General features: G+C 40.1%; 1 protein-coding gene across 2 annotated transcripts; it reads left to right on the top strand.

The window, feature by feature from the left end:
• The first annotated feature begins 3,321 nt into the window (after positions 1–3,321).
• LOC101397346 (schlafen family member 11) lies at positions 3,322–21,387 on the top strand. Of its 2 annotated transcripts, XM_087440817.1 has the most exons (6): positions 3,342–3,369; positions 3,614–3,697; positions 8,875–9,944; positions 10,888–11,016; positions 17,580–18,303; positions 18,510–21,387. In XM_087440817.1, exons 3-6 carry the CDS (start codon positions 8,882–8,884, stop codon positions 19,288–19,290), a joined length of 2,697 nt encoding a protein of 898 aa, XP_087296943.1. In that variant the 5' UTR covers positions 3,342–3,369; positions 3,614–3,697; positions 8,875–8,881; the 3' UTR covers positions 19,291–21,387. The 2 variants fall into 2 exon arrangements, with proteins under 2 accessions (XP_004434962.3, XP_087296943.1); XM_004434905.3 differs by lacking the exon at positions 3,614–3,697 and having other exon boundaries at positions 3,322–3,369.
• The last annotated feature ends 5,864 nt before the right edge of the window (positions 21,388–27,251 follow it).

Here is a 27,251-nt window from a genome sequence, read left to right as displayed (position 1 = left end):
GATCTTACTGGTTATCAAATGAAACGGGCATTTAGAAAGTTCCAGGGACAGTGTTTTCCCTCCGAATCTACCTCACCCATAAGGGGAAGAAGGATCCTTAAGCTGCCTCATTCAATATCTTCAGACACGACAGAGGCGACACGATTTTGAAATAAATGGGATCAGTTTTCAATTTTGTTCCTTCCTCCCTTCTCAGCCTAAAATGGAAGTGAAGAATGAGGAATGAGGACACAGCCACTACGTACTTTCTCTTCTATTGTTTGCTGCTTCAGAATGATCTCCGGCCACTTGCATTTCAAGTTCACCTTCACCGCTGCTTCAATCAGGGAAGGCTGTCTTCTTCGCCCAATTACAGAGTCACGATAGAGCCGGGGGGCAGTGCATTGCCCCCTCCCCCATCTTGGCTTCCAAGACAGCCAGATATGACAAATAAACCCCATCAGTCAATGGCTAATATCCAAATAAGTCTAAAGCTCCATTCTGGTATCCTCTGATATATAGCAAGTGCTTACTATGTCAGACACTCTGCAAATGCTTTATATACACTGTATCTTTTATGCTCCCAGCAACCTTTGAATTATGTATAGCAGCCCCATGTAAGGTAGGATAAGGTGGTGTTAACAGCATGAGTCCTAGGATCAGGCTGACCCTGGCTTTGAATCCCAACTCTATTCTTTTTTTTTTTTTTTTTTTTGTGAGGAAGATCAGCCCTGAGCTAACATCTGATGCCAATTCTCCCCCCTGCTTTTTTTTCTGGCTGAGGAAGATTGGCCCTGGGCTAACATCCATGCCCATCTTCCTCTACTTTATATGGGACACCGCCAGAGCATGGCTTGACCAGCGGTGTGTCGGTGTGCCCCCAGGACCGAACCTACAAACCCCAGGCCGCTGAAGTGGAGCGCACGCACTTAACCGCTGCGCCACGGGGCTGGCCCCCCAACTCTATTCTTAATTGGCTGGATGACTTTAGGAAATTACTTTCCCCCTTTAAGACTCAGCTTTCTCATCTGTAAAATATTGATAAAATTCATACCTATGCCTTAAGAAAAAGATGAAGATTCAAATAAATAATACATTTAAATAAAGCTTGGCATGTGGAAAGCTCTCAGTAAATTTTGGCCCTGATTAGCTTTAATTTACAGTTGAAGCTGTGGCTTAAAGGTAAATCTCTTGCCTAAGATCACAGAACTAGTAAATTCTGAACCCTATGTCTGCCTGACTCCAAAGTTCATTTTAGCCTCTAACTCTTCTGCCTTCCTGTTCATCAAAGTTAAAGGCATGAGTCTCCATGTTGACAGTAATTGATTTGATTTGATATTGAGACTAGGATTGGGTATACAGAGAATATTTATGATATTAAGCAACATGGTTATTCTTAGCTTCCAAAATTTTTCTACAAAATCAATATGATAACTAAAATGACTTACATAACAGAAATGTTTAGACGACAGTATTTTCTACACTAAGAAACTTAAAAAATACGCCTTCCATTACTAGGTCTATATAATGACATTACAGAAAGATTAGAAACTAGAGAACAACAAAAGAAAACTCATCCCCATTCTTACCACCGTATCGCATGGTTGTTTTCATTTTTGCTTATTCATTTCCAGTGTCAGTCCATCGGCAGATGTATTTCAGCAGAGTTGTAATCCTAGTGGACATTCCATTTTGTATCCTGTTTGCGTTGATTGTTCTGGAGGCCCCTTCCCACCCTGCAGTCTCCCACAGGCTACGTGAGACATTTTCCACACTGCAGCCTAGGGAGGGACGACTCTCGGCGGAGCAGAGCTTCTCCTGTTCCAGTTGTTTTCTTGGCCCAGCCCACCTGAACTTACGCCTGCAGAGAGGAAGAGGGTGATGCAAGTAAAAGATGCAAAGGCCCTTCACCAACCTTCATAAAATATGGGGGTAGGGGGAGAGTGCCAACAGTTAAGGGAAGTCAGCAGCAAAGTAACACAGTTGGGACGGAAGCTTTCTTCTCTCATTTCCCCACGGGTCACTGTGAGAAGCTGGCGTTGGTGGTCGTGCCCTCCCTGAAGAGTGGCAGTTGCCAGACACACAACTCAGGAGGTCTATAAAGCAAACCTCTGCTTGTCCAAAGGTACCTAAACCGTTTCCCATATTTGCCTGATAAGAATCCCCTGGTGTGACTGTTAAACTTCCAGATCCCTGCCCCCCCCCCACCCCCAGCTCTAGCGCAGGTGCCTGAGACTCTGTAATTTGGAGATCATTTGGGAAACATTGTATTGAATGCTGAAATGAGTGGGGAACACCTACCCACTACTTAGAGTGCTACCCAGGAATGACCAGCGCTTCCGCCAGACATTGGGGCACCCGTGTACTGGTGTGGGTTTCAGAATCAGATGAGACAATGTTCAAACACAGAATCAAGCACCCAAAAGTGATTTGGGCAGGTTAACAGATCTTTCTTATGTAAAATGAAAGTAACAACATTATATCCCTCAGATGGTTGCTGTCAAGATTCAATGCTTTGTTTTATGCGCCTGGCACAAACTGAGGTGTCAAACCTGGCTGTTTCGGAACCTGGCTGACCACAGAATCACCTGGAGATCTTAAAATAGATTTATTGTTTGATTCCTCATGTCTGGAGAGGAGCCCTAGAATCTGCATTTTTTTTTTTTTTTGGTGAGGAAGATCAGCCCTGTGCTAACATCTGCCAATCCTCCTCTTTTTTTTGCTGAGGAAGACTGGCCCTGGGCTAACATCTGTGGCCATCTTCCTCCACTTTATATGGGACTCGGCCACAGCATGGCTTGCCAAGCGGTGCATCTGGGCACGCCCAGGATCCAAACCAGCGAACCCAGGCTGCTGCAGCGGAGCTCGCGCGCTTAACTGCTTGCCCCACCAGGCCCGCCCTAGAATCTGCATTTTTTACAAAGTGTGCTGAAATTTCTGACGAGCAGCCAAGATTAGGAGCTAATTATCTGGTTGTAGTGTAAAACCTGACAGTTGTTTTTTTGTTTTGTTTTCTTTTTTGTAATGCAAGAGCCTGACTTAAGCTTTGATTGCGGAGGCGTCCACTTCAAAGATGGAGATCTGGAGTAAACACATTGCTACAGCTAGATAGAGAGCCAGGCCACCTCCCCCGACTGAGGCTCTTTTGTTTTAGAGATCTTGGTTGATTTCCATAACTACCAGGCCACTGTTTTTTGTTTTTTTTCTTCCCGCGCTTTGAATTCCTGCTGTTACGTTTTAAATTCGCCAATAAAGAGTGAGCCCGCGAAACCCTAGGCCCCACCCTCTCCAATAAAAGCAGAACCCCAGGCCAATATGCTCTTTCTCTCTCTCTCTCTGTTCGACACCTCGCTGTGTGGCCCCCGGTGTGCTGTGTAATTTCCAGGTCCTGTAAGTAATAAACCTTTATTTTTTTCAATGTTCCCTGACGGTTATCGCTGAAGGGCATCTTGCAGTCATAATGAGAACCACAAGAGCCGGTCCAGCTACCACATTGGTTACTGATAGGCTGAGACCGGCACAAAACACTGGTTCATGACATCTCAAGCTCAGTTCCCTCCAGTGCACAACACCTTTTCTCATAGTTAAAAATGATTGCTAAATCCATACTGTAATAATTCTTGCACTCTATAAGGATGGACACCCAAAAGAAACCAAACAAGAGCTCAAGGGAACTGTGACTTGTGTGGGCTGTGGAGGGAAGCAGCAGATCAAAGTGGTAAGTAGAAGAAACTTAATCAGAACAGTAGCAACGGCATTAGCAGCCAAATCAATAACAGGAAATCCAGCAGAAATTTCAACTGGGCCTCAACTACCACCATGGGGATTGTAGAGGCTACTAGAAAAATTAAATGACAAACTCAACAAGATGCACTGCTTAATTCCCTGTCTGGCTCTAGCACTGTTTTTTTTCCCTTGCTGCATTAAATATTTCTTGAGTCACTCAGGCTTATTGTACAAAATAACAAGTCCTCCTGCCCCTTCTTCTTCCCAGGTGGTAATCTGTAATAATAGTTTGGTGTGTATGTAAACAGGCTTTCCTGTAGCATTGTTCTCCAAGAACTTTAAAGCTCTCTTTGTGATAAACAGTTCTTTTAGAGTCAGGCCAGAACTAACTAGCCTTTCACTTACTTACTAAAATAGTGAATTTCTATTGGTAGATGGGAAACAGCTTTTTTTCCCCCCTTGAAGCCAGAAAGGCAGGCATTAAGAAGTGAGAGCATTCTAATTTCGTTTTCTGGGAAATTGAAACCTAAAAGACAGGAGCACATCTAGCTTAGTTTTCCGAGACATCAAAACTTAAAAAAAAAAGGCAGGGGGGCCAGCCAGGTGGTGTGTGGTTACGTTTGCACGCTGTGCTTCAGTGGTCCCGGGTTCATTGGTTTGGATCCCAGGCAGGGACCTACACACCGCTTGTCCCGCCATGCTGTGGCAGGCGTCCCACATATAAAGTAGAGGCAGTTGGGCGTGGATATTAGCTCAGGGCCAATCTTCCTCACCAAAAAAAAAGGGACGTTCTAATTTCTTTTTTCAGAGGAATCAAAACTTGGCATTCCTCCTGGGCTTGCTTTTGTCCAGGGGGCTCAGAATTAAAAGCCATTTCTTCTCTCTGAAGGTTACCACAGCCCTCATCAAGCTGCAGACTCCTGAATGTATCAGGACTCCAGGAGTTTTCTCTTTAACGCCCCAACCCTGAGGAACCTTCTCATTCCCAAGACAAGTACAGACTTCCTGGAGAGACCCAAAGCCATTCCTGTTTAACAGACAGGATGGTCTCAAAAAAAGATCACAGAACTCTAAGACAAAAATCCACTCTGTGGCTGCAGACCCTTCCAGATATATGCACTTTAGGCAAGAGAAGCTGAGGTGGACATGTTAGGGCCGCTCTGTTCTTAAGTAGGAGAAACAGACAGCAAGGAGAACTGGCCCTTAGAGGGGACTCACCTTCTAGCTGAGGCCAAGGGTCCAGGATGCAGGATTCCAGCCCAGACAACCCGGCAGAGGTCTGAGACAGACAGTGGTGGTGAGGGTTATAGGGTGGACCGATCAAAGATCTGTGGAACACACTTTCAGCCAGGCAGGGAGGAGCTAAAGCCTTGGCGGGAGGGGATGACAGTTAGGATTGTCAGTTACCCAGTTGGTTGGTCTCTATGAAAAGGGTTTTCTTGCTTTTCATAATGTATACACTTTCATTTTCAGGAGAAACTTAAGATATATTGACTGAGAAGCTCTGACCTAGTTAGATTTTCCAGGTTACTTTTGGCAACTGTGTCAAAAATACATTTGGCTATTTTGTTTACCAATATTAATTAAAAGCACTGGAAAAGTGAACTTGCCCAACTTTCATAGTTGCTTCAAATCCTTTTGGAGAGGGGTTACAATCAACAGGTGGATAGCTGAGAAATATTTGCCATTCTATAACAGGAAAAGAATCATCTGTAAGAACAGATATTTATTTTACTGGACACAGGCAGCACCTACACATATTCTGGATATTTTCACTAGACATCAGTTGGCATACTCATTTTTACATGAGTATGTTGTTATTACATCAGCCATAAATGTAAGATGAATTTTTAGACCCAAATTAAGTGAACTATTTCAGTATGTGTGTGAACAACAAACCATTGGAGACCGTGATTACCCCCAGGACCCACACTGAAGTGGGGGAAAGAAAATAAATCAGAGAAGGTCATCTAATCCTGCTTCTAATCCTGAGCAGGCCATAACTTCTCTGGCTTGAGTTTTCTGCGAAAAACAAAATAGCCTAATGCTTGGGGACAGTCAGAGCCAGGTCTGAGGACGTGGGTCTCCTCGGTCCAGCGTCTGTGGTTAGTTTCTTCCTGGACTGTCATTTTCGGTTAGTTTCTTCCTGGAGTGCCGGGGACTCATAACCCGACTTCCCTATTCCATTCTTCCCCTTGGGCCCACAAGCAAAGGCTCTGCTCCTCTCACCCCCCGGCCACCCCTGACACCACCATTTCCAAACCAGCACACACTCTCTCACACAAACACACACGCTCTGGCGCCTGCACCCCCAACCACTCCTCTGGCCCCGCTGCTGGGGTGCGGCTGCGCTAGGACCCTGTCCTGCAGGAGCCTCCCTGGCCAGCAGCGGGGCCAGAGCGTCGCTGTCGTCGGACGCCGCAATGGAAGCCGCTCAGTTTGCGGTGGGAGGGCGCGCGCGGAGCTCTGGGGGAGCCGGGGAGCTGCTGGAGGAGGTGCAGGGCTGACAGGGCGGGCGGGAGTGCGCCTGCGTGAGGGGTTAGGGAGGCGGAGGGGAGAGATGTGTGTGGTATGTATGCGTTTTTTAAAATTGTCTTGTTGAGGTCACACTGGCTTATAACATTGTGTAAATTTCAGGTGCACATTATTATATTTAAGCTTCTGTGTAGACTGCATCGTGTTCACCACCAAAAGTCTAGTTGCCGTCCATCACCATACACGGGAGCCCCTTTACCGCTTTTGCCCTCTCCCCATCTCCTTCCCCTTTGGTAACTACCAATCTATTCTCCTTATCTGTGTGTTTGTTTATCTTCCACATATGAGTGAAATTGTACAGTATTTGTCTTTCTCTGTCTGACTTGTTTCCCTTAGCATAATACCCTCAAGATATGTGTGTTTTGCGATTGATGTTACCTCAAGGCTTTCTCAAATTAAAATACATTCCTGTTACTATTCTTAAATAATGTTTCTCTAGAAGAGTTTGTAAATATTATCAAATTTTTGTACTTATTGAGATAGTTTTGACTTTCTATTAGTTGTTCATGTGATGTTGTATATTAATGTTTTTTCTTGTTTTCTGCAATTATGTATTCTGGGATGAATCCAGTTTGGGTTATAATATCCAGTGTGTGTAATAATAGCAATCATAATAAACAAGCAAAAGGCAAAACAAATAAAATTCTTAATCTGGTTAATTAATCAAATAAATTGCTTTTTAATTTTCCAAGTTTCTTCTGCCTTTACATTTATTATTCCTGTTATTTTGTGTTCCTTTGTGATCTAGTTCTTTTTCTAAATTCTTTAAATTTTGATGCAAATCATTTTGTTTTATCTTTCTCTCCTACTAATTTAGGCATTTAGGGCTATGGATTCTTCTCCACATACTGTTTAAGCCGTATCATGGTAACTTGATGTAACCTAAACCATAAATCTCCAGCAGGTGGATTCTGTGTCTCTCACAGCACTTCGTGTGCCCACAATGAACGCTCATTGAATGTTTTGTGCACTAAAAAAATCAAAGACTGAAATGTTTGGATGGCTATATAATTAAGCAAAAGAGAGAAATGACTACAGCTGGCAGCACAATCCTGAGTCTTTAGAGCCCTCTCCTCACCATGCTACTGTTGAATTTTATTGATTTGCACAAACACTCCCAAATACAAGTTCTTTGACATCATAAAGACTTAGAGTCCGTTGATCCTTCTTTTTCCCCATTTATCAAATCTACCCCCTGTCCTGGCCACCTTCATTTCCCACCCTAACCACCTAAGAATGCATAGTCCAAAAGTTCAACCACTTTCTTACTAATGATCTAAATTCATATGCCCTAATCTATTTTTAAATTTTTTGGAGGTAAAGGTTTTGTTTTTTATGTTTTGAATAATTTCAAACTTATAGAAAAATATAGAGAATAATAGAGTGAACACAAATATGTCCACCACCCAAATTTAATAGATGAAGTCAGTTTAAAAACTTCTTGTTGTGGAAACTTTTCGAATATGCACAAAAGTGGAGAAAAAGAGAGGATAGGATAGTGAATCCCCATTTATCAATCACCCACCTTCAATAATCATTGATCTTTTTGCCAATAAGTGGTACTGCTAACTACCCAGTTGCCTAAGCCAAAAATCCAGCTACTAAATTTTAATCCTTTTAATCCTGATTTCTGTCTGGTCAATACAGGGCTGTATTAATTTTATTTCCTCAATATCTTTCAGATGTACTCAATTCTCTTCATCTCCACTGCAGTACTGTGCCCCAGGCCACCATCGTCTCTCACTTAGATTACTGCAAAACCCTCCTTACTGGTTTGCTCCTCCTTAGTTAGTTCTCCACCCTGAATTAATACTGTGTCACCTGCTCTTAAAAAATTATCATACAATAGAATTAACTTTTTTGTGTGCAGTTCTATGAGTTTTAACACATGAATAGATTCCTATAATTACCACCACAATCAGGATACAGAACAGTTTCATCACCCCCAAAAAACTCCTTTATGTTACCCTTTTGTAGTCATGCCCTCCCCTCCCCGTAACTCTTGGCAACCGTGGATCTGTTCTTTATCTGTAATGTGTCTTTTTAAAATGTCTATCTGTTCATGTCACTACCTTCCTTAAAATTCTTTGGCTTTCCACTGTGTAAGTAGTGGCTCTTTTCTAACTCTGTAGTCTAGTCTTCTCTTTCACCACTTCTCTCCTCACCTCCCATTCCCTATCCCTCTTAAGGTCTGGCCAGACTGTACATCTCTCTACCAGTCCAATACACTATTCCCTTTGCTGATTTCAGGCCTTCTCAAGTACTGTTCACTCTGATTGTAATGCAATAACTCCTCTTAACCTCAGATTCCTTCACTTGGCTAATTCAGATCTTAGTTTAAATGTCCTTTCCTCCAGGAAGTCTTCCCTATTCATATCAGGTTGATTGTTGCTGTTTGGTGCTTCCCCTTTCAGGATCCGTATCACACCAATTGCTTTATTCAACCATATTTCTTCCCAGACTATAAGCTTTGAGAGGCAGGGCTATACTCATTCTTCATTTACCACTTAATCTCCAGCCCCTAGTACTTAGCGGGAACTCAATAAATATTTTCTAATAAATTAATGAATGCATTTTTGTGTACTATGCAATCTATTTCTTCATCAACATGAATACATGTTTTAATGGTTTCAGTTGCAGAATGAACATGGAGAAACATAATTCATCTTTGGTGGTAGAATTACTTTACCCAGACTTGGTCATCAATGTAGGAGAAGTGACTCTTGGTGAAGGAAACAGAAATAAGCTGCAGAAAAGTCAGAGAGAGCAAGAGAAGGTGAAAGTTATACAGGCTGCATGTGCTTTATTGAACTCAGGAGGAGGAGTGATTCGGCTGGAAATGGCAAACAAGGATGAGCGTCCCATGGAGATGGGACTGGATTTAGAACAGTCTCTGAGGGCGCTTATTCAATCTTCAGATTTGCAGACTTTCTTCGAGACTAAGCAACAAAGGAGGTGTTTTTACATTTTCGTTAAATCTTGGAGCAGTGACCTTTTCCCTGAAGACAGTTCCGTTAGGCCTCGCATTTGCAGCCTGGAGACTTCATTATACTGCAGATCTGGCACCTCAGTGCTTCTCATGGACTCAAGAGAGGCATTCAGTTTCCTGAAAACCAAGAAAAGAGATGCAAAAATCTTGGGGAAAGAACCTTCTGGTAAAGTTCTCAAGGTTAGACATCAAAACTCCTACAACTCGAATCCTGCTGACCCAATTTTCCAAAAAGACCAGCTTGAATATGGTGAAATCCTGCCTTTTCCTGAGTCTCAATTCATAGAGTTTAAACAGTTCTCTACAAAACACATTCAACAACGTGTAAAAGACATAATTTCAGTGTATATCCCTGCATTTGCGAACACTGGGGGAGGCTATCTTTTTATTGGAGTGGATGATAAGAGTAAGAAAGTTCTGGGATGTGCTAAAGAAAATGTTGACCGTGACTCTTTGACAGAGAAAATTGAAAAAGCAATATACGAGTTACCTTGTGTCCACTTTTGCCAATCCCAATGCCAGGTAAATTTCAAAGTCAGAATCTTGGATGTGCTAGCCAGGGGAGAGCTATATGGCTATGCTTGTGTGATCAGAGTGAAGCCATTCTGTTGTGCAGTGTTCTCAGAAACTCCCAGTTCATGGATGGTGAAGGGTAAGAACGTCTGCAGCCTGACAACTAAGGAATGGGTAGACATGATGATGGACTCGGATCCAGGTAAGAGGCAGAAAACTCCCTCCCTGTCCTTTCCAGCTCTTTGACACCTCCATAGTAAACAGATTTTCCTTTGTTTCCCATGACTTTGAACTTCTCACACTCACTGAACTCTGTTTTTTTTTTTAATCTCTTAGCATCCTACTCTCCGTGTATTAGAATTTGATGGGTGATTAGGAGCCCAAATCAAGTGTCTTATAATAGGCAATTTTCTACATCAGAAGATGAAAAGAAAATTGTTTGAAATGGTTGCCTTGCAGTGGTGTACTGGAACTGGCTCTTCCAGGCTCCAGAGCCATTTATTAAATTTTCAGGAATTGTGTGAGCCAGTTGTTAAACACAGTCATTGTTAAAAATTAAGTTATATAAACTTACAATTAAACAAATTATATTAAAAACAAATGTAATAAATACAAACTCACCACTTCCTAATTATTTACTACATTTTATTACTATCTATCCTTGTGAGGTTATTTATATCTATTGTATCTGTATGATGGAAATACTATAAAATGGTATGCTACTGTGCATTTCTTCCCAACTCTGCATTTAGTGACATCACATTGGTAGCTTGAAATTGTCCATGGTCAGAATATTTACACCACAGAAATAAGATGCATGCACAGGTATGTGTACTAAAAGAATGTGCTACATACCATAAAAGAAATACAAACAAAATGCTATCCAGACAGAGAGTGAAGAATTATATTGAATAGGAAACACGTTCAAACTTCCAAATAATTTCTCTTTAATGGTGGATTTTGGCAACCTTCATATGCAATAAAGACATCTGTCTACACGGGATGAATGGGGCATTATCTTGCCATTATCTCTGAAGTCACACCACCTAGACAGTTATATGATACACCCACTTGTAAGGCCTCTTTCGGTGATGAAGAGATGAACTAACATGTCAGAATAACGTGAGTTTTCTTTCTTTCTTAAGATCTTCAATGGTTGTGCAAAGACTTTGAATCTCAGCTGAGCCTGTCTAGTGGGCCTCCCCTTAGCAGACCAGTGTATGCCAAGAAAGGCCTGGAACATAAGAAGGATCTCCAGCAACTCTTATTTCCAGGTAGTAACTATGGTTTGCCTACTTGACACCAGCCAGTTTCTATGTTAGGATAAGGGGAGATAAACTGTTAAGTTTGTTTTTTAAAATCCTGAAAGTATGCTCTGTAAACCTTTGTGTACGAGGTGATAATGCTACAAGCATATTGGTGATAAATAGTTTAAAAATGAACCCTCATTGACCTCATCAGCTGAGGCAATACTACGTATAGAATCCAGGAACATTATTGCCCTTCAAGACCATTTGGTCTTGTACTTCTCAAATCGGACTGATCATCAGTATTTGTGAATATTTTAAAAAGTAAAGATAGGGCCGGCCCCGTGGCTTAGCGGTTAAGTGCGTGCGCTGCGATGCAGGCTGCCCGGGTTCGGATCCCGGGCGCACACAGACGCACTGCTTCTCCGGCCATGCTGAGGCCGCATCCCACATACAACAACTAGAAGAATGTGCAACTATGACTTACAACTATCGCTTGGGGCTTTAGGGGAAAAATAAATAAATTAAAAAAAAAAAAAATTTAAAAAAAAAATAAAAAATAAAAAAAAAAAAATAAAAAGTAAAGATAGCTGTGTCCCCACTCCAGACTTAATAAATTAGAATATCTGGGGTTAGCACCTCACAATGCACATTTTTCTCAAGCTACTCACATGATTCTGATGCTAATCCAGTTTGGAAACTTTTTATGTAGTCGAAATAGAGGCACACACTGCACGAGGAGCAAAAAACTGCCCACCCCTGCCAGATTTTCCAGAGGAGTGGTGGTTATGAATATGAAAAAAGAGTAAAGATTTATGTCAGGATGTAACACAAAACAAATAAAATAAAACGAAGATCAGTTTTGAACATTTCTGAATATGTTTTGGTTTAGAAGAAACAGTTGTGTAACAGCACAGAATCATGATTCAGCGCCAAGGACAGTGCCTGTTTTCTGTGCTCATCCCTCGCTCCCTGCATTAGGCTTTACCTAGGAGTCCATTGCTGTCCTCTTTCTAGACTCCTAGAGAGGGAAAACCATTTGCTCAAGTCTATGCAGCAAGTCAATGGCTTATCTGACACTAGAATTTGATACATAAATGTCCTATATATGTGTAAGTGTCTATCAAGGACCATTAAGTTAATGGATAATGACTGCCCAATTTAAGATTTCACTTTTTTCCTTAACTAATTGAGGTCTTTGCATTCATTTGCATATCAAATTTATATTTCAAAAACTGTCTACAATAAACAGTATTAAATCCTAAGGTAAACATAAGCATTGATAGTTATTTTCTGAACTCAGTAAGCTCCATTTTAGTTGAGCTTATTACCTTGGAATAAATTATAACTTAAACAAAATACTGGGCTGTATGCTCAGAACAACAATCTATTATTCTTCTATAAAAAAGCAATTTTCGGGGGCCAGCCCATGGCATAGTGGTTAAGTGCACACTCTCCGCTGCTGACAGCCCGGGTTTGGATCCGGGGCGCGCAAAACGCACCGCTTGTCAGGCCATGCTGTGGCAGCATCACATATAAAGTGGAGGAAGGTGGGCACCGATGTTAGCTCAGGGCCAATCTTCCTCAGCAAAAAGAGGAGGATTGGCATGGTTGTTAGCTCAGGGCTGATCTTCCTCACAAAATAAATAAATAAAAAAATCAATTTTCCAGGAACTGCACCAAACATTTGAGGAATAGATACTTCCAACATTATTTAAATTGTTCCAGAGCCATAGAAAAAGAATGAAAATTACCAAGTTAGTTTTTAAGTGAGAGTAACTGTAATTGCAAAACTTGAAAGCGATAGCACAAAAAAAAGGAAAACTCAGGGCCGGCCCCACGGCTTAGCGGTTAAGTGCGTGCGGCCTGGGTTTGGATCCCAGGCGTGCACCGACGCACCGCTTCTCTGGCCATGCTGAGGCTGCGTCCCACATACAGCAACTAGAAGAATGTGCAACTATGACATACAACTATCTACTGGGACTTTGGGGGAAAAAAAAAAGAAAACTCAGGGTAATCTTATTTATGAATGTGGATGCAAAGACAAGAACTCCAGGAATGACTGGATGGATCAACATTAAGAGAGGTAGTGTTATAATTCATCATTTCTACATATCTATGCCAAAAAATTATGTAATTGTCTTCTAATACACTGAAAAGGCACTTGAAAAAACTTAATACACATTCTTGATTTTTAAAAAACTTTCAGAACAATAGGAACCTGTAGATATTTCTTTAATGTTATATCATATCTATATATCTATATCTATGTATATCCCCCAAAGACTATCGTGTTAATTTGGAGATATTAGAGGCATTCTATTAAATTCAGGAACAAAACAATCATGTTCACTATTACAACTTCTGTGTAATATTAGTTAGCCAATGCAATTAGATAACAGAAAGAAATAAAAATTAAAGGAGATAGCACTATACATCTGGAAAACTCAAGAGAATCAGTGAAAAACTACTATAAACAAAAGAATCCAGAATGAATAGAAATAATCACATTACATAGCATTATGAGAAGTATATGTGAAAATTAATATGCAGAATTCAATATCCTAATATAACAAACAATGAAAGAAAATACCCAATTTTCAATAGCAACAAAAAGTTAAAATATCTAGGATAAACCAATCTGAGAAAAAAGTTAAAACAATTTAACTTTGAATACCTTTGATGAACACCTGAATCAAATGGAAACATGTCATGTTCTTGAAATGAAGAGTCAACATCATAAGGTTGTCAATTCTATGTTATTTTATAAACTTAATGAGATATTAGTTAAAAAAAACCGGAGAGTAACTTAATCTAGACAATCTTATTCTAAAGTTCCAGTGGAAAAATAAACATGGAGGAAAAGCCAGGAAATAAAAACTAAAAAAGAAGAGCAACATGAGGGGCCATCTAGATATTAAATCATTATAAAGCCTCAAATGAAAGTAGAGTTTATTGGCACATAATTAGACCAAGGGCACAGAATAGAAGGTCTGGAAATAGATGCAAACACAATGGAGAATTTAGTTTATGATGGAATTGACCTCTCAAGTAAGTAGAGAAAAAATGGATGTTTCAATAAAAAGATATTGGGATAACTGGGTGGCAATTTATTTTTAAAAAGACGGAGTCATACTTCATGCCATAGACCAACATAACCTCTAAATGGATCAAAATTTTAAAACTAAAAAAATTAAAGCCATAAGTGTTCTAGAAGAAAACTAGAGGTTAAATGGTTAAATGCCTTTACAATTTTGGCATGAGGATTAGAAAAATCAAGATTCAAAATCTTGAGGCCATGAAAGTAACAACTGATATATATGAGTGCATAAAAAAAATGAGCACTGTGTATGGTTAAAGCCACAAAGAACAAAGTCAAAGGGCCATTGACCAACTGGGGAAAATATTTGCAACTCATATCACAAACAAAGGGCTAGGCCATGCTGAGGCTGCGTCCCACATACTGCAACTAGAAGGCTGTGCAACTATGACATACAACTATCTACTGGGGCTTTGGGGGGGAAAAAAAATTTTTTTAAAAATAAAAAACAAACAAACAAACAAAGGGCTAATGTCTCTAATATATAAAGAGATTCCAGAAATTGATAAGGACAAAAAGCAACTTACAAAAATCAACAAAGAGAGTTCAGAGAAAATAAAATTCAAATGGCTTTCAAACATTTGAAAAGATGCTTAACATTAATCAAAACAAAAGACAAGCAAATTAAATGAGATATCATTCCTATCTATTGGATTGTAAAAAATAAAGAAATCTGACATTATCTTTTATATTCTGTGCTGTAGGAAAACAAGACTTCTTATACATTACTTGTGGGATTGCATATTGGTACAGCTCCATTGGAGAACAATTTGGCAATATCCATCGGAATTACAAATGTATTTACCCTTTTACCTAGTAATCCCACTGCTGAGACTTTATTCTTTTTATAGACCTGCACACATACCAAATGTACAAGTACTCATTGCAATATTATCGTAATAGCAAAAGACTAGGGGGAAAAACCCAAGCACCTAATAATGGGAACTGATTAAATAAAATATGGCACATCCATAAAATGGCATGTTAGATAACTGTGGGGAGAAAAAACCAATAAGGAAGTTCTTTGTGTACTGATATGGAAAGATCTCTAATATATAATGCTAAGTGGAAAACAGTAAAATGTCGAACAGTTTGCTACCTATTGTGTACAAAAGAGGGAAATATTTGCTTGTATTTACATAAAGAAATTTTGGAAGAATAGGCAAGAAACAAAAAAGTATCTTTGGTAGGGGTATAGGTTGGGGTTAGGAAGGCAGGAAACAGAGCAAATTGGAGTAGGCACGTTTTGGTATTTGGACTATGGGAATATTTTACCTAATTAAAATTATTTTTCTTAAAGCCAATTTTGATTTTCAGATTCTGCTCTTATTATTAGATTGTGGACACTAACAGTGGTAAACAAAAAGTTTGGCTTTTGTTTTGCAATTGGACTCCAGATATTAAGAATGGGGATGTCCTCAGCAGGTTAATTATCAGCATTGATTGACAATAATTTGGCTTCAGGTTAAACACTGTCAATGTTTCACTTGGAAGAAATGTAATGACTGTCTGAAAAAGAAATTTTGTCTATGACTGGAGTTATTGCTACTAGAGAATGTCAGAGCCTGGGGTGTAGGTCAGACTCAACCAGGCCCCAATGATCTTCATCCTGGTGTCCCAAACCATTAGGAGCCCTCACCCAATTTCCTGTAGTTTGAAAACGACTGCTCTGGACACTCCAGTGCTCTGTTTCTAAAAATTTCACTAGATCCATGGTGAGATTAGTGGCCAGTATGGATACAAAGTTCTGTGGGAGTCCTGGACAGAAGGACAGACGTGGGAGTTCTGGGAAGAATGAGAGGAGTTTATCAGGTGACATAAGCGGAGGAGGGCATTAGGGTCTCAGATCACACCTATACAAAGGCACAGAGGCCCCAGGTCACATGGGGAGTGGTGACTATTCTGGTGCACGTGGAATGGTGGCATTTATTGAACACCAAGTCCGGCCCCTATAATTTGCTAAGTGTCATGTGCAATATCAAAGAAATGAAAAGGACACTTCTTGCCTTCACATAATTTCCTGAGGAAGCATGTCCCATTATATAATTAAAGAAATATAAGACCTCTTCAGTGATGAGGTAAAACAGGTTTGCTGTGAACATCAAGCGCTGTGGTGACTTTCTTCATTTATCAGGCAGGGGTAGTCTGTGTGGCTTGCAGGGCAGTGCAGTAGAGTGGAAACAACAGAGGGTCTGGTATCTGAGACCTGGGTTTGGATGCTGGCTCTGCCATTTCCTAGGGTGTGACCACGGGCAAGTCACTTGACCTGTTTGAGTTCTCATTCGCTCATAGGAAAAAGAGAATAATAAGTGTATTTGCCTTGCAGAATTGTGAGGATTGGAGATGTGTGTAAACTCCCTGGTATAGTCAACAGATGATGTGTTTTCTTATTTTATACTTCCTTTGCTTTCTAGAGCTCTATTTTAAGCATGTCTTTACATTACCCTATTTTGTCCATTCTAAGATGCGTGTTTTCCCCCATCTTTTAGCATCTCTAAAATCTGGATGTGTCTCGTAATAGATGCCGTTTCCTACTCACTATCACCCAGGTTGCAGGCATAATCAAGTTGTGTGGACACGTGGTACTAGTGAGGAAGCACAGCAACAATGGACAATAAACAATTACCAATGAAATACGGGTAATTTCACTTGAAATTACCGTTACAAATCTGGATTCTGGTTTGTGATCTGACACCACTAAAACAGGATGAAAACAGTGTCATCCTTTTTTTCCCTTTGGAAAAAATGATCATCAGAATAAGTTTAAAACCCTACAGTGCAATTTTATTCTCATGTCACATCATTGTTCCCTGCTCTCTCACTACAAAGGGAAGACTCTTGTGATGGATGGAATCTCACATTGATCTCTAAGGACACAATTTCAGAGTTCTGCCTCAGGAGAGGTAGCTCGGGGGCTAACCTCAGGGTCTCCCAGTCCAGGACTGCAGGGAGTTCTCTGCTAACAAAAGGTTTCATGTGGCTGCGTCTTCTCTCCAAATATTTATCAGCGCCTTCTTCTTGGAGGGCTCCTTCTACCTCCATCGGCGGGGACTGTTCAGGGACATTTTGAGATTCAGATACTTTGAGAGATGAAGCGGAACAGAACAAACATTTCTCAAGCAGCTACAATGAGCCAGATACTTCATGTTATAACATTTATTCCTCATCATAGGAGGTGTATCTTTTTTGTTTGTTTTTTATTTCACAGATAAAGAAACAGAATCTTAGAGAGGTTAAGAAATTTTCAAAGATCATAAACATAATAAGCACATAGGTTTAGATGAAGTGTGCCAGATTTTTCAAGCCTTCTTTTCCTTTATTGTAATATAATAATATTTGCAAAAGAATATATAATGGTCTATAATTTATCATAATTAATAAAATTAATTATGATTAAGTATAGATGTAATAATTAATTGTGATTAATTATAATTAATAATAAAAATAAATGTGATTTTGTCCCTCAATTTATAATTCTTTCCATGTCTAGTCCCCCCAGGACATCTGCAATACACTCCTGAATCCCTCTGGAAGGAGCTGTCCGCACAGCATGAAGGTCTGGAGGAATTAATAGAGAAGCAAATGCGTCCTTTCTCCCAGGGAATTTTGATCCTCTCTAGAAGCTGGGCTGTGGACCTGAACTTGCAAGAGAAGCAGGGAGTCATCTGCGATGCTCTACTGATAGCACAGAACAGCACCCCCATTCTCTGCACCATTCTCAGGGAGAAGGATGCAGATGGGCAGTGCTACTGCACCCGCACCGCCTTCACTTTGAAGCAGAAGCTGGTGAACATGGGCGGCTACACTGGGAAGCTGTGTGTCAGGACCAAGGTCCTCCACCTGAGTCCCGAGAGCCATGTGGAGTCCCTGGCGGGTTCCGGCTCCTCCATCGATTACCCCGGGTCCTATAACCTTGCAGACACCCAGCAAATGGAAGCCTTGCTGCAGTCCCTTGTGATTGTGCTGCTCAGCTTCAGATCTTTCTTGAGTGACCAGCTTGGCTGTGAGGTTTTAAATCTGCTCACAGCCCAACAGTATGAGATATTCTCAAAAAACCTCCGCAAGAACAGAGAATTGTTTATCCATGGCTTACCTGGCTCAGGGAAGACCATCATGGCCATGAAGATCATGGAGAAGATCAGGAATACGTTTCACTGTGAAGCAGATAAAATTCTCTACATTTGTGAGAACCAGCCTCTGAGGAACTTTATCAGGTAAGCAGTAGGATCTTATTGTCACTAAATGAGGTATAGTCTGAATTCACTCCACACCCCTTTCAACCCGAATTGCCTTGTTCCTTGATAGTTAATGGTAAATTGATCTGTGACAGCAGTACCGTGTTCAGAGGAACATGATAGAGTGATTTTCCTCCTTTATTTTCTTGGAGAAAACCTCAATGTATTCATTTTCATTTTTACAGTAATAAAAATATCTGCCAGGCAGTGACCCGGAAAACTTTCATGCGTAAGAACTTTGAAGAGATTCAACACATCATCATCGAAGAAGCTCAGAATTTCCGCACTGAAGATGGGGAGTGGTATGAGAAGGCAAAAACCATCACTCAGAGACAAAAGAATAGCCCAGGAATTCTCTGGATCTTTCTGGACTACTTTCAGACCAGCCATGTGGTGCACAGCGGCCTTCCTCCTTTCTCAGCCCAGCTTTCAAAAGAAGAGCTCACCAGAGTGGTCCGCAATGCAGATCCAATAGCCAACTATGTACAAGAAGTAATGCAGGTAATCATAAAGAATCCTCCACTTAACATCCCCCATGAGTCTCTGGAGATACTTCTTGAAGCTGAATGGGCTCAGGGTGTTCAGGGAACCTTAAAAATTAAGAAAAACTTGACTCTGGAGCAAACAGTGACCTATGTGGCAGAAACTTGCAACCGTCTCTTTGAAAGGGGCTATTCTCCCAAGGATGTTGCTGTGCTTGTCAGCACCACGGAATACGTGGAGCGTTATAAGCATGAGCTCCTGAGAGCACTGAGGAAGAAAAGAGTGCAGCTCAGCGATGCGTGTGACATGTTGGGTGATCACATGGTGTTGGACAGTGTCCGGCGATTCTCAGGCCTGGAAAGGAATATCGTGTTTGGGATCCATCCACGGACACCTGAGTCAGCTATCTTACGCAACATTCTTGTCTGTCTGGCTTCCAGGGCAAAACAACGGCTATATATTCTGTGGCATGGTGACTGTTAGGAAGAATCCCAAACCAAAACGAGATGAGGCAATTGCTGTGTAAATGTCCATGGGTGAACATCTGCTTGGTGTGGGCAGAAACTTTCTTTTTGGTTCACAGATCCGCTGGAGATTTGGGCAGAATTGACACACAGAATTTGGAACTTCCCCTCTCTGGCTCTCTCCTTTCCCAATTCCTTCCTGGACTCCTTCCAGCCGCTATTGTTACTCCAAATTCTGATCCCTGATTCTTCCAGCCAGAATGGTGACGGTTTTCTATAGGAGCTTTAGCCACCCTGCACAGCACAGACTGTGACCTACCTCTGGTTAAAAGCCATAAAAACAAGAAACTTGTCCTGTGGCCCTCCTTTCTTCCAAGTCTTAGCTCTCCTCAGTGACTTCATGCATTTTTTTGTTTTCTAACATTTGTCTAGAGATTATGGTTATCTGCAGAAGGGTAGTCTGGTAGGAACTAACTTGGTCTTACCCGTAGCAAGACTTGTTTTCTGAATTCTTGACATTTTCCTTTGCTAGGTTGATTCAGGACTTGGGAGATTCCCAAGATAATTCAGTCACTGACAGAGCAGGTCTTAATCATTTTGTCAGGACAGAGAGCACTCGTGTGATTATTTAATCATTTAAAATTGCAGTGTCCGATTTGTGTTCTCACATTGGCTCAGACCATGACTTCATTGTAACAGTAAGCATTAATTATCACTTTATAGAGAAATTATAAGCCAATAGAAAACACATATATACCTGTTTTCTCTGGCTTTTAGTAGGAGATAGTATTAGAGACCAAAATCTTGTTCTAAAGGTGTGTATCAGCCCTACATGAACAGTCCTAGGGAAGTTACAGTCCATGGAAATCAATGAGTTTATACCGCAACTTCTCAGCTCAGCTCTACTTATTCTTCTATAACATACCCACTTGAGTTTTAAATCAAGTACATTCTTGAACTGTAATTTTTTTCCCTTCACTGTCATAATTTGATGGGCCATTGTTATGGACTGAATGTTTGTGTCCCCTCAAAATTCATACATTGAAGCCCTAACCCCCGGTGTGGCTGTATTTGTAGATTTGTAAGGAAATAAGGTTGAATGAGGTCATAAGGGTGGGACCTTGATCCGATAGGATTAGAGTCCTTATAAGAAGAGACACCAGAGAGCTCTCTCCGTCCCTCTCTCTGTGCACACACAAACAAGAGTTCATGTGAGCACACAGAAATATGGCGGCCAACTATAAGCCAAGAGAGGAAATCTCAGAATGAGCTCAATCCTGCTGGCACCTTCAGTGTGGACTTCCAGCCTCTAGAACCGTGAGAAGTAAATTTGTGTTGTTTAACCCACCCAGTCTGCAGTATTTTGTTATGGCAGCCTGAGCCAGTTAATACAGCCACACAATTATTCTTCTAATTAAAAACACTGAGACTTAATAATGCTATCGCAGTTACTTATTTGTTTTTATTGTTCTGTCTATACAAAACATTTAAAAATAGTAATCTATATAATAATAAAATATTTGGATAACTAATGGAAACTTAAAATATGACATGGCTAACATTCCACTTATTAGGAATCTTATTCTACTAATTTCCCCCTCCCCCACCTCCATATTGTAAATTTTGAACTTCTCTGCCTTTCTTCTATCTGTGTTTACTCATGGAATTCCAGCCTTTTGCCTTGAAACTGCAACCTCTTCTAACTTCAGCAAAATAAGACATCAGCAAAATAAGGAGGAAGATGTTTCTTCTTTCCTTCTGACTGCATTAAATCAGATACAACTCAGCATCAAAAAGCTATCCTTGTAAATGTTGTTTCTAATAAATTAGTCTTGTAAGATCCCTGGACTTCAGAGCTGTTGCAATGTCTGTGAAAGTAATTCTTAAAAAGTCTAATTCCGACTGGTGGTGTCACTTAATGACTTATTTATTGCCCTAGTAATACAATTTTAAAATATCATATTTTAAAAAAATGTATAAATATTCATGAGTTCATGTTTAGTTAGAAGAGGATTCTTGATGCTGCCTTCTTTTTCCATACGAATGAGAAAAGCTTTACCTTGTATATCTATTGCATTTCTGTTTTAAATTAAAAATTAAGAGTTTTTGTCTCAAACTGAAAAAATGGTGCTGTAAAATAATTGATTACATTGGGGAAAAGGGGAGGACTGAGGCCAGTGCCCCCATCATGGGGCTAAATATGAGCCAGCAAAAGGTCAAGCAAGATTAACCTCCATTTGGGTTTTGCTGAGGTGCCTGCCTATCTCTGCCATCTGGCTCTAGCCATTTGGGACCTAATTTCACTAAAGATCTGAAAACTTGCCCAGCCAGTGTAAAATAAAACAACTTGTTTTTTAAAATAAATTTTGTTTTAGAATAGTTTTGGATTTACAGAAAAGTTACAAAAATAGTACAGAAAGTTCCCGTATGCCCCTCACTCAGTTCCTCCTATTGTTAGCATCGTATATTACTATGGTTCGTTTGTCACTACAAAGGAACCAACGTTAGTACACTGCTATCAAGTAAACTCCACATTTTATTTGGATTTCCCAGTTTTTACCTTTTCCTCTGTTCCATCAGGATGCCATCCAAGATGCCACATTATGTTTAGTAGTCATGTCTCCTTAGCCTCCTTTGGTCTGTGACAGTTTCTCAGACCTTGTTTTTGATGACCTTGACAGTTTTGAGGAGTGCTGGTCAGACATTTTATAGAATGCCCCTCAATTTGAGTTTCTCTGATGTTTTTCTCATAATTAGACTAGAGTTAAGGGTTTTTGAGAGGAAGACCACAGGGGTGAAGTGTCATTCTCATCACATCATATCAAGGGTACATGCTATCAACAGGACTTATCACTGATGATGTTAACCTTGATCACCTGACTCAGCCAGTGCCTGCCAGGTTTCTCCACTATCATCAAGTTACTTTTTCCCCCCTTCTATATCAGTAAGTGCAGCCCCTACTCAAAGGATGGCCATTGAAGCTCCGTCTCCTTGAGAACACAGTATCTACATAAAGTATTTGCAATTCTTCCGTACAGAAGACTTGTTTCTTCTCCTTCCTTTATTTATTTACTGGTTTACTCATTTATTTACTGATTCAGTCATTTATTTATATTTATGGACTCAAGGATATTTATTTAATATTTTGTGTTATCTTATAATACTACATTACTTAATTTGTTGCCCAAGTTCTTCTAGCATTAGCCATTGGGACTCTTTCGAGGTGACTCCTGTGTCCCTTTGCCCCTGTCCTTTTATTTTTTGAGCACTTCCTTACTCTCTGGCACCACGAGATGCTCCAGGCCCATCTTGTATCTTCTCTTCCTCAGCCCTAGAATCAGCCATTTCTCCAAGGAGCTCTGGTTCCTTTTGTTGGAGAATGGCATTAGAAACCAATATCTGGGCTCTAGGGGTGCTCGCTGCTATTTATTTGTTTGTTTTGTTAATGTTGACTCTTGTCTTGTGACTTTTTCCATATGTCACTGATTATGGCTGCACTGTCCAATTCGGCATATGTTAGCCCCATGTGGCAAATGAATACTTGCAATGTGGCTAGTCCAAATTGAGATGGGATGGAAAATTTTAAATTTTATATCAGCTTGCATTATATTTCTGTTGACAGCGGTAGTATAGGGATTGTTGAAATAGGAGTCTGCTCATTGCATTCTCAACAGAGTGGAACGGGAGGTGGATTTTGCCCTCCAGAGGACGTAATGTCTGAAGATATTTCTGGTTGTCACAACCTGGGGGCAGTGTGTTAATGGTACTCAGTGGGTAGAGGCCAGGGATAGTGCTAAATATCCTATAGTGTACAGGACAGCCCTCACAAGAAAGAATTTTCCAGCCCAAATTGTCAATAGTGTTGAGGTCAACAAACCCTGAACTAAAGGAAGAATGAATCTATCCCCCTTAAATAAGTATTTACAGGTTGGGAGGGTAGAATAGGTTAGGGTTTTAATCTGAGGGAATGTCTTGCTTTATGATAAGTGAGGCCTGATGGACTGAGTTTTCCTCTACTCTTAGTGAACTCGTAAACGGAATGAGGAATTCTGGAGGATTCCATGCCCCAATAGGGACCCTAACCTTTCTAATGCTGAAGTAATATAGTTGAAGAAGCTGTTTGGTCCTTGTGAAATAGTAGTGCCAAGGATAACTAAGGGAAGTAGTTTCTTGGATAAATAGCCTATCTTCAGAGTGTATTAGAAAATAAAGCCATGAATGTCTCTCAAATTCTTTGGTCCTATATTGATCAATTTCATATACTACGAAGTGCTCATATGAATCTTAGAATATATCAACAGTGTAAGAAATACTCTCCAGGCATGGAGAAAATAAGAAATATAAGCTCAGTGGTCACTCTATAGACATGACTCTCTGAAACTTGCACAAATACATTAAATACATTACAGAATTTAATCTTCAGAAGCCTGAATTTTATAATGTTTTGTACTCTAAAAAAATTATAATTGGAAACAAAATCTTTAGTTAAAGGTAAATGCTATGCTCATGATAGAATAAACACGAAAATTAATGTAGAAACAGAAATAAAGTTTAAATAATATTCCATTTTGCTGATATAAACCATTTCTCCTCTAAAGAGTTTTGAGTTGAGAAATAGGAACATCTGACTTCAGAAGTATGATCCCAGTGCTGATAAAGAAACAAGATAACCAAGTTAACAGGCCAGAAGTTAGTAGTAATTAAAGAACTTAAGAATCCCCTCTTTACTAAGACTTTTAATGAAGATTGAGATAGTTTTAATAGTGTTTGGTAAAATAAATACAAGAGAATTTAATGCTTCTAATTAGGGTATCTCCTTTGTTAAAATTGTTTTGTGAACTCAAGCTATACAAAATGGCTGTATACCTTCTCCCTGATTTTCCGTGGTAAGACCTAAAGAAGCAAAGAAGGCATTTTCAAGACACTTGGATTGCTTTGGAACGTCCAAAATAACTACACTTGGCTGCTAGGTCAGATGACTGTATTACCCACACTAAAGAAATAAGATGGCGTATGAATAGAAAAAGGAGGGAGGAAGTGAGGCCAGGGAGAAATACACAGGAAGCTTCAGTAGCAGTAATGTTTCATTTTCTAAGGAGGGAAGTGGACACACGGGTGGTGGTATACCTTTTGTACGTCTGAAACATTTCATAATAAAAATGTAAGGAATCATTCTTAACCTCACCCCCCCAGGGATGACCACAGGTGATATCGCCCGATCTTTGCCCTGGTAACTGGATGTGTCCTCAGTTCCCTGTGCGGTCCCGTCTCCTGCGGTAACAGCTGCTCCTGGGGCGACCCCTAGGCATCTGCGGAGGGCGGGACCTCAGTATCCGCCTTGGTTTCCCAGCGGGGAATTTATTTATTTATTTATTTTGGAGAGAGGCTTCATTTTATTTCTTTTTTTTTTAAAATTTTTTGTTTATTGCAGTAACATTGGTTTATAACATTGTATAAATTTCAGGTGTACATCATTATACTTCTATTTCTGCATAGATTACATCATGTTCACCGCCCAAATACTAATTACAACCCATCACCACACACATGTGCCGAATTATCCCTTTCACCCTCCTCCCTCCCCCCTTCCCCTCTGGTAATCACCAATCCAATCTCTGTCTCTATGTGTTTTTTTATTGTTGTTATTATCTACTACTTAATGAAGGAAATCATACGGTATTTGACCTTCTCCCTCTGACTTATTTCACTTTGCATAATACCCTCAATGTCCATCCATGTTGTCACAAATGGCTGGATTTCATCGTTTCTTATGGCTGAGTAGTATTCCCTTGTGTATATATACCACATCTTCTTTATCCATTTGTCCCTTGATGGGCACTTAGATTGCTTCCAAGTCTTGCCTATTGTGAATAACGCTGCAATGAACACAGGGGTGCGTGTATCTTTACGCATTGGTGTTTTTAACTTCTTTGGATAAATACCCAGCAGTGGAATAGCTGGATCATATGGTAGTTCTATCCTTGATTTTTTGAGGAATCTCCATACTGTTTTCCATAGTGGCTGCACCAGTTTGCACTCCCACCAGAAGTGTATGAGAGTTCCCTTCTCTTCACATCCTCTCCAACATATGTTGTTTCCTGTGTTGTTAATTATAGCCATTCTGACGGGCGTGAGGTGCTATCTCATTGTAGTTTTGATTTGCATTTCCCTATATTTAATGATTTTGAACATCTTTTCATGTGTCTATTGGCCATCTGTATATCTTCTTTGGAGGAATGTCTGTTCAGGTCTTTCACATGATCATCTCAATAGATGCAGAGAAAGCATTTGACAAGATACAGCATTCATTTATGTTAAAAACTCTGAATAAAATGGGTATAGAAGGAAAGTACCTCAACATAAGAAAGCCCAGATATGACAAACCCACAGCTAATATCATCCTCAATGGTGAAAAACTGAAAGCTATCCCTCTAAGAACAGGAACCAGACAAAGATGCCTACTGTCACCACTCCTATTTAACATAGTACCAGAAGTCCTAGCCAGAGCAATCAGGCAAGAGAAAGAAATAAAAGGGATCCAAATTGGAAAGGAAGAAGTGAAACTCTCACTATTTGCAGATGACATGATTTTATATATAGAAAACCCTAAAGAATCCACCAGAAACTTTTAGAAGTAATAAACGAATACGGTAAAGTTGCAGGATACAAAATCAACGTACAAAAATCAGTTGCATTTCTATACACTAACAACGAAGTAGCAGAAAGAGAAATTAAGAATACCATCCCAGGGCCGGCCCTGTGGCTTGGTGGTTAAGTGCGCGCGCTGCGATGCTGGTGGCCCGGGTTCGGATCCCGGGTGCGCATCGAGGCACCACTTCTCCGTTCATCCTGAGGCCGAGTCCCGCATACAGCAACTAGAAGGATGTGCAGCTACGACATACAACTATCCACTGGGGCTTTGGGGGGAAAAAATAAAATAAATAAAATCTTTAAAAAAAAAAAAAAAGAATACCATCCCATTTCCAATTGCAACAAGAAGAATAAAATACCTAGGAATAAACTTAACCAAAGAGGTGAAAGATCTGTACATGGAAAACTATAAAACATTGCTGAAAGAAATTGAAGAAGACACAAAGAAATGGAAAGATATTCCGTGCTCTTGGATTGGAAGAATTAACATAGTTAAGATGTCCATACTTCCTAAAGCAATCTATAGATTCAATACAATCACTATCAAAGACCCACCAACATTTTTCACAGAAATAGAACAAAGAATCCTAAAATTTATATGGAACAACAAAAGACCCCGAATAGCTAAAGGAATCCTGAGAAAAAAGAACAAAGCTGGAGGTATCACACTCCCTGATTTCAAAATATACTACAAAGCTATAGGAACCAAAACAGCATTGTACTGGCACAAAAACAGACACACAGATCAATGGAATAGAATCGAAAGCCCAGAAATAAACCCACACATCTATGGACAGCTAATCTTCGACAAAGGAGCCAAGAACATATAATGGAGAAAGGAAAGTCTCATCAATAAATGGTGGTGGGAAAACTAGACAGCCACACGGAAAAGAATGAAAGTAGACCATTATCTTACACCATACACAAATATTAACTCAAAATGGATTAAAGACATGAATGTAAGACCCCAAACCATAAAAATCCTAGAAGAAAACAGGCAGTACCCTGTTTGACATCAGTGTTAGCAGTATCTTTTTGAATGCCATGTCTCTTCAGGCAAGGGAAACAAAAGAAAAAAATAAATGGGACTACATCAGACTAAAAAACTTCTGCACAGCAAAGGAAACCATTAACAATATGAAAAGACAACCCACTGACTGGGAGAAAATATTTGCAAATCACATATCTGACAAAGGTTAATTTCCTAAATATATAAAGAACTCATACAATTCAACAAAAAAACAAACAACCCAATCAAAAAATGGGCAAAGGATACGAACAGCCATTTTTTCAAAGAAGATATACAGTTGGCCAACAAGCACCTGAAAA

This window comes from Ceratotherium simum, chromosome 16, assembly GCF_057802395.1.
Source record: "Ceratotherium simum simum isolate JZ-2026a chromosome 16, ASM5780239v1, whole genome shotgun sequence".
NCBI classification, from domain to species: Eukaryota; Metazoa; Chordata; class Mammalia; order Perissodactyla; family Rhinocerotidae; genus Ceratotherium; species Ceratotherium simum.
This window is presented reverse-complemented; position numbering and strand designations above follow the sequence as displayed.

Bases quoted from the DNA above. Each gene is read 5' to 3' on its own strand.
- LOC101397346 (XM_004434905.3), top strand. From the start codon at position 8,882: ATGAACATGGAGAAACATAATTCATCTTTGGTGGTAGAATTACTTTAC. The intron at 9,945-10,887 runs GTAAGAGGCAGA...TTCTTTCTTAAG, and splicing joins GATGATGGACTCGGATCCAG to ATCTTCAATGGTTGTGCAAA. The intron at 18,304-18,509 runs GTAAGCAGTAGG...TCATTTTTACAG, and splicing joins CCTCTGAGGAACTTTATCAG to TAATAAAAATATCTGCCAGG.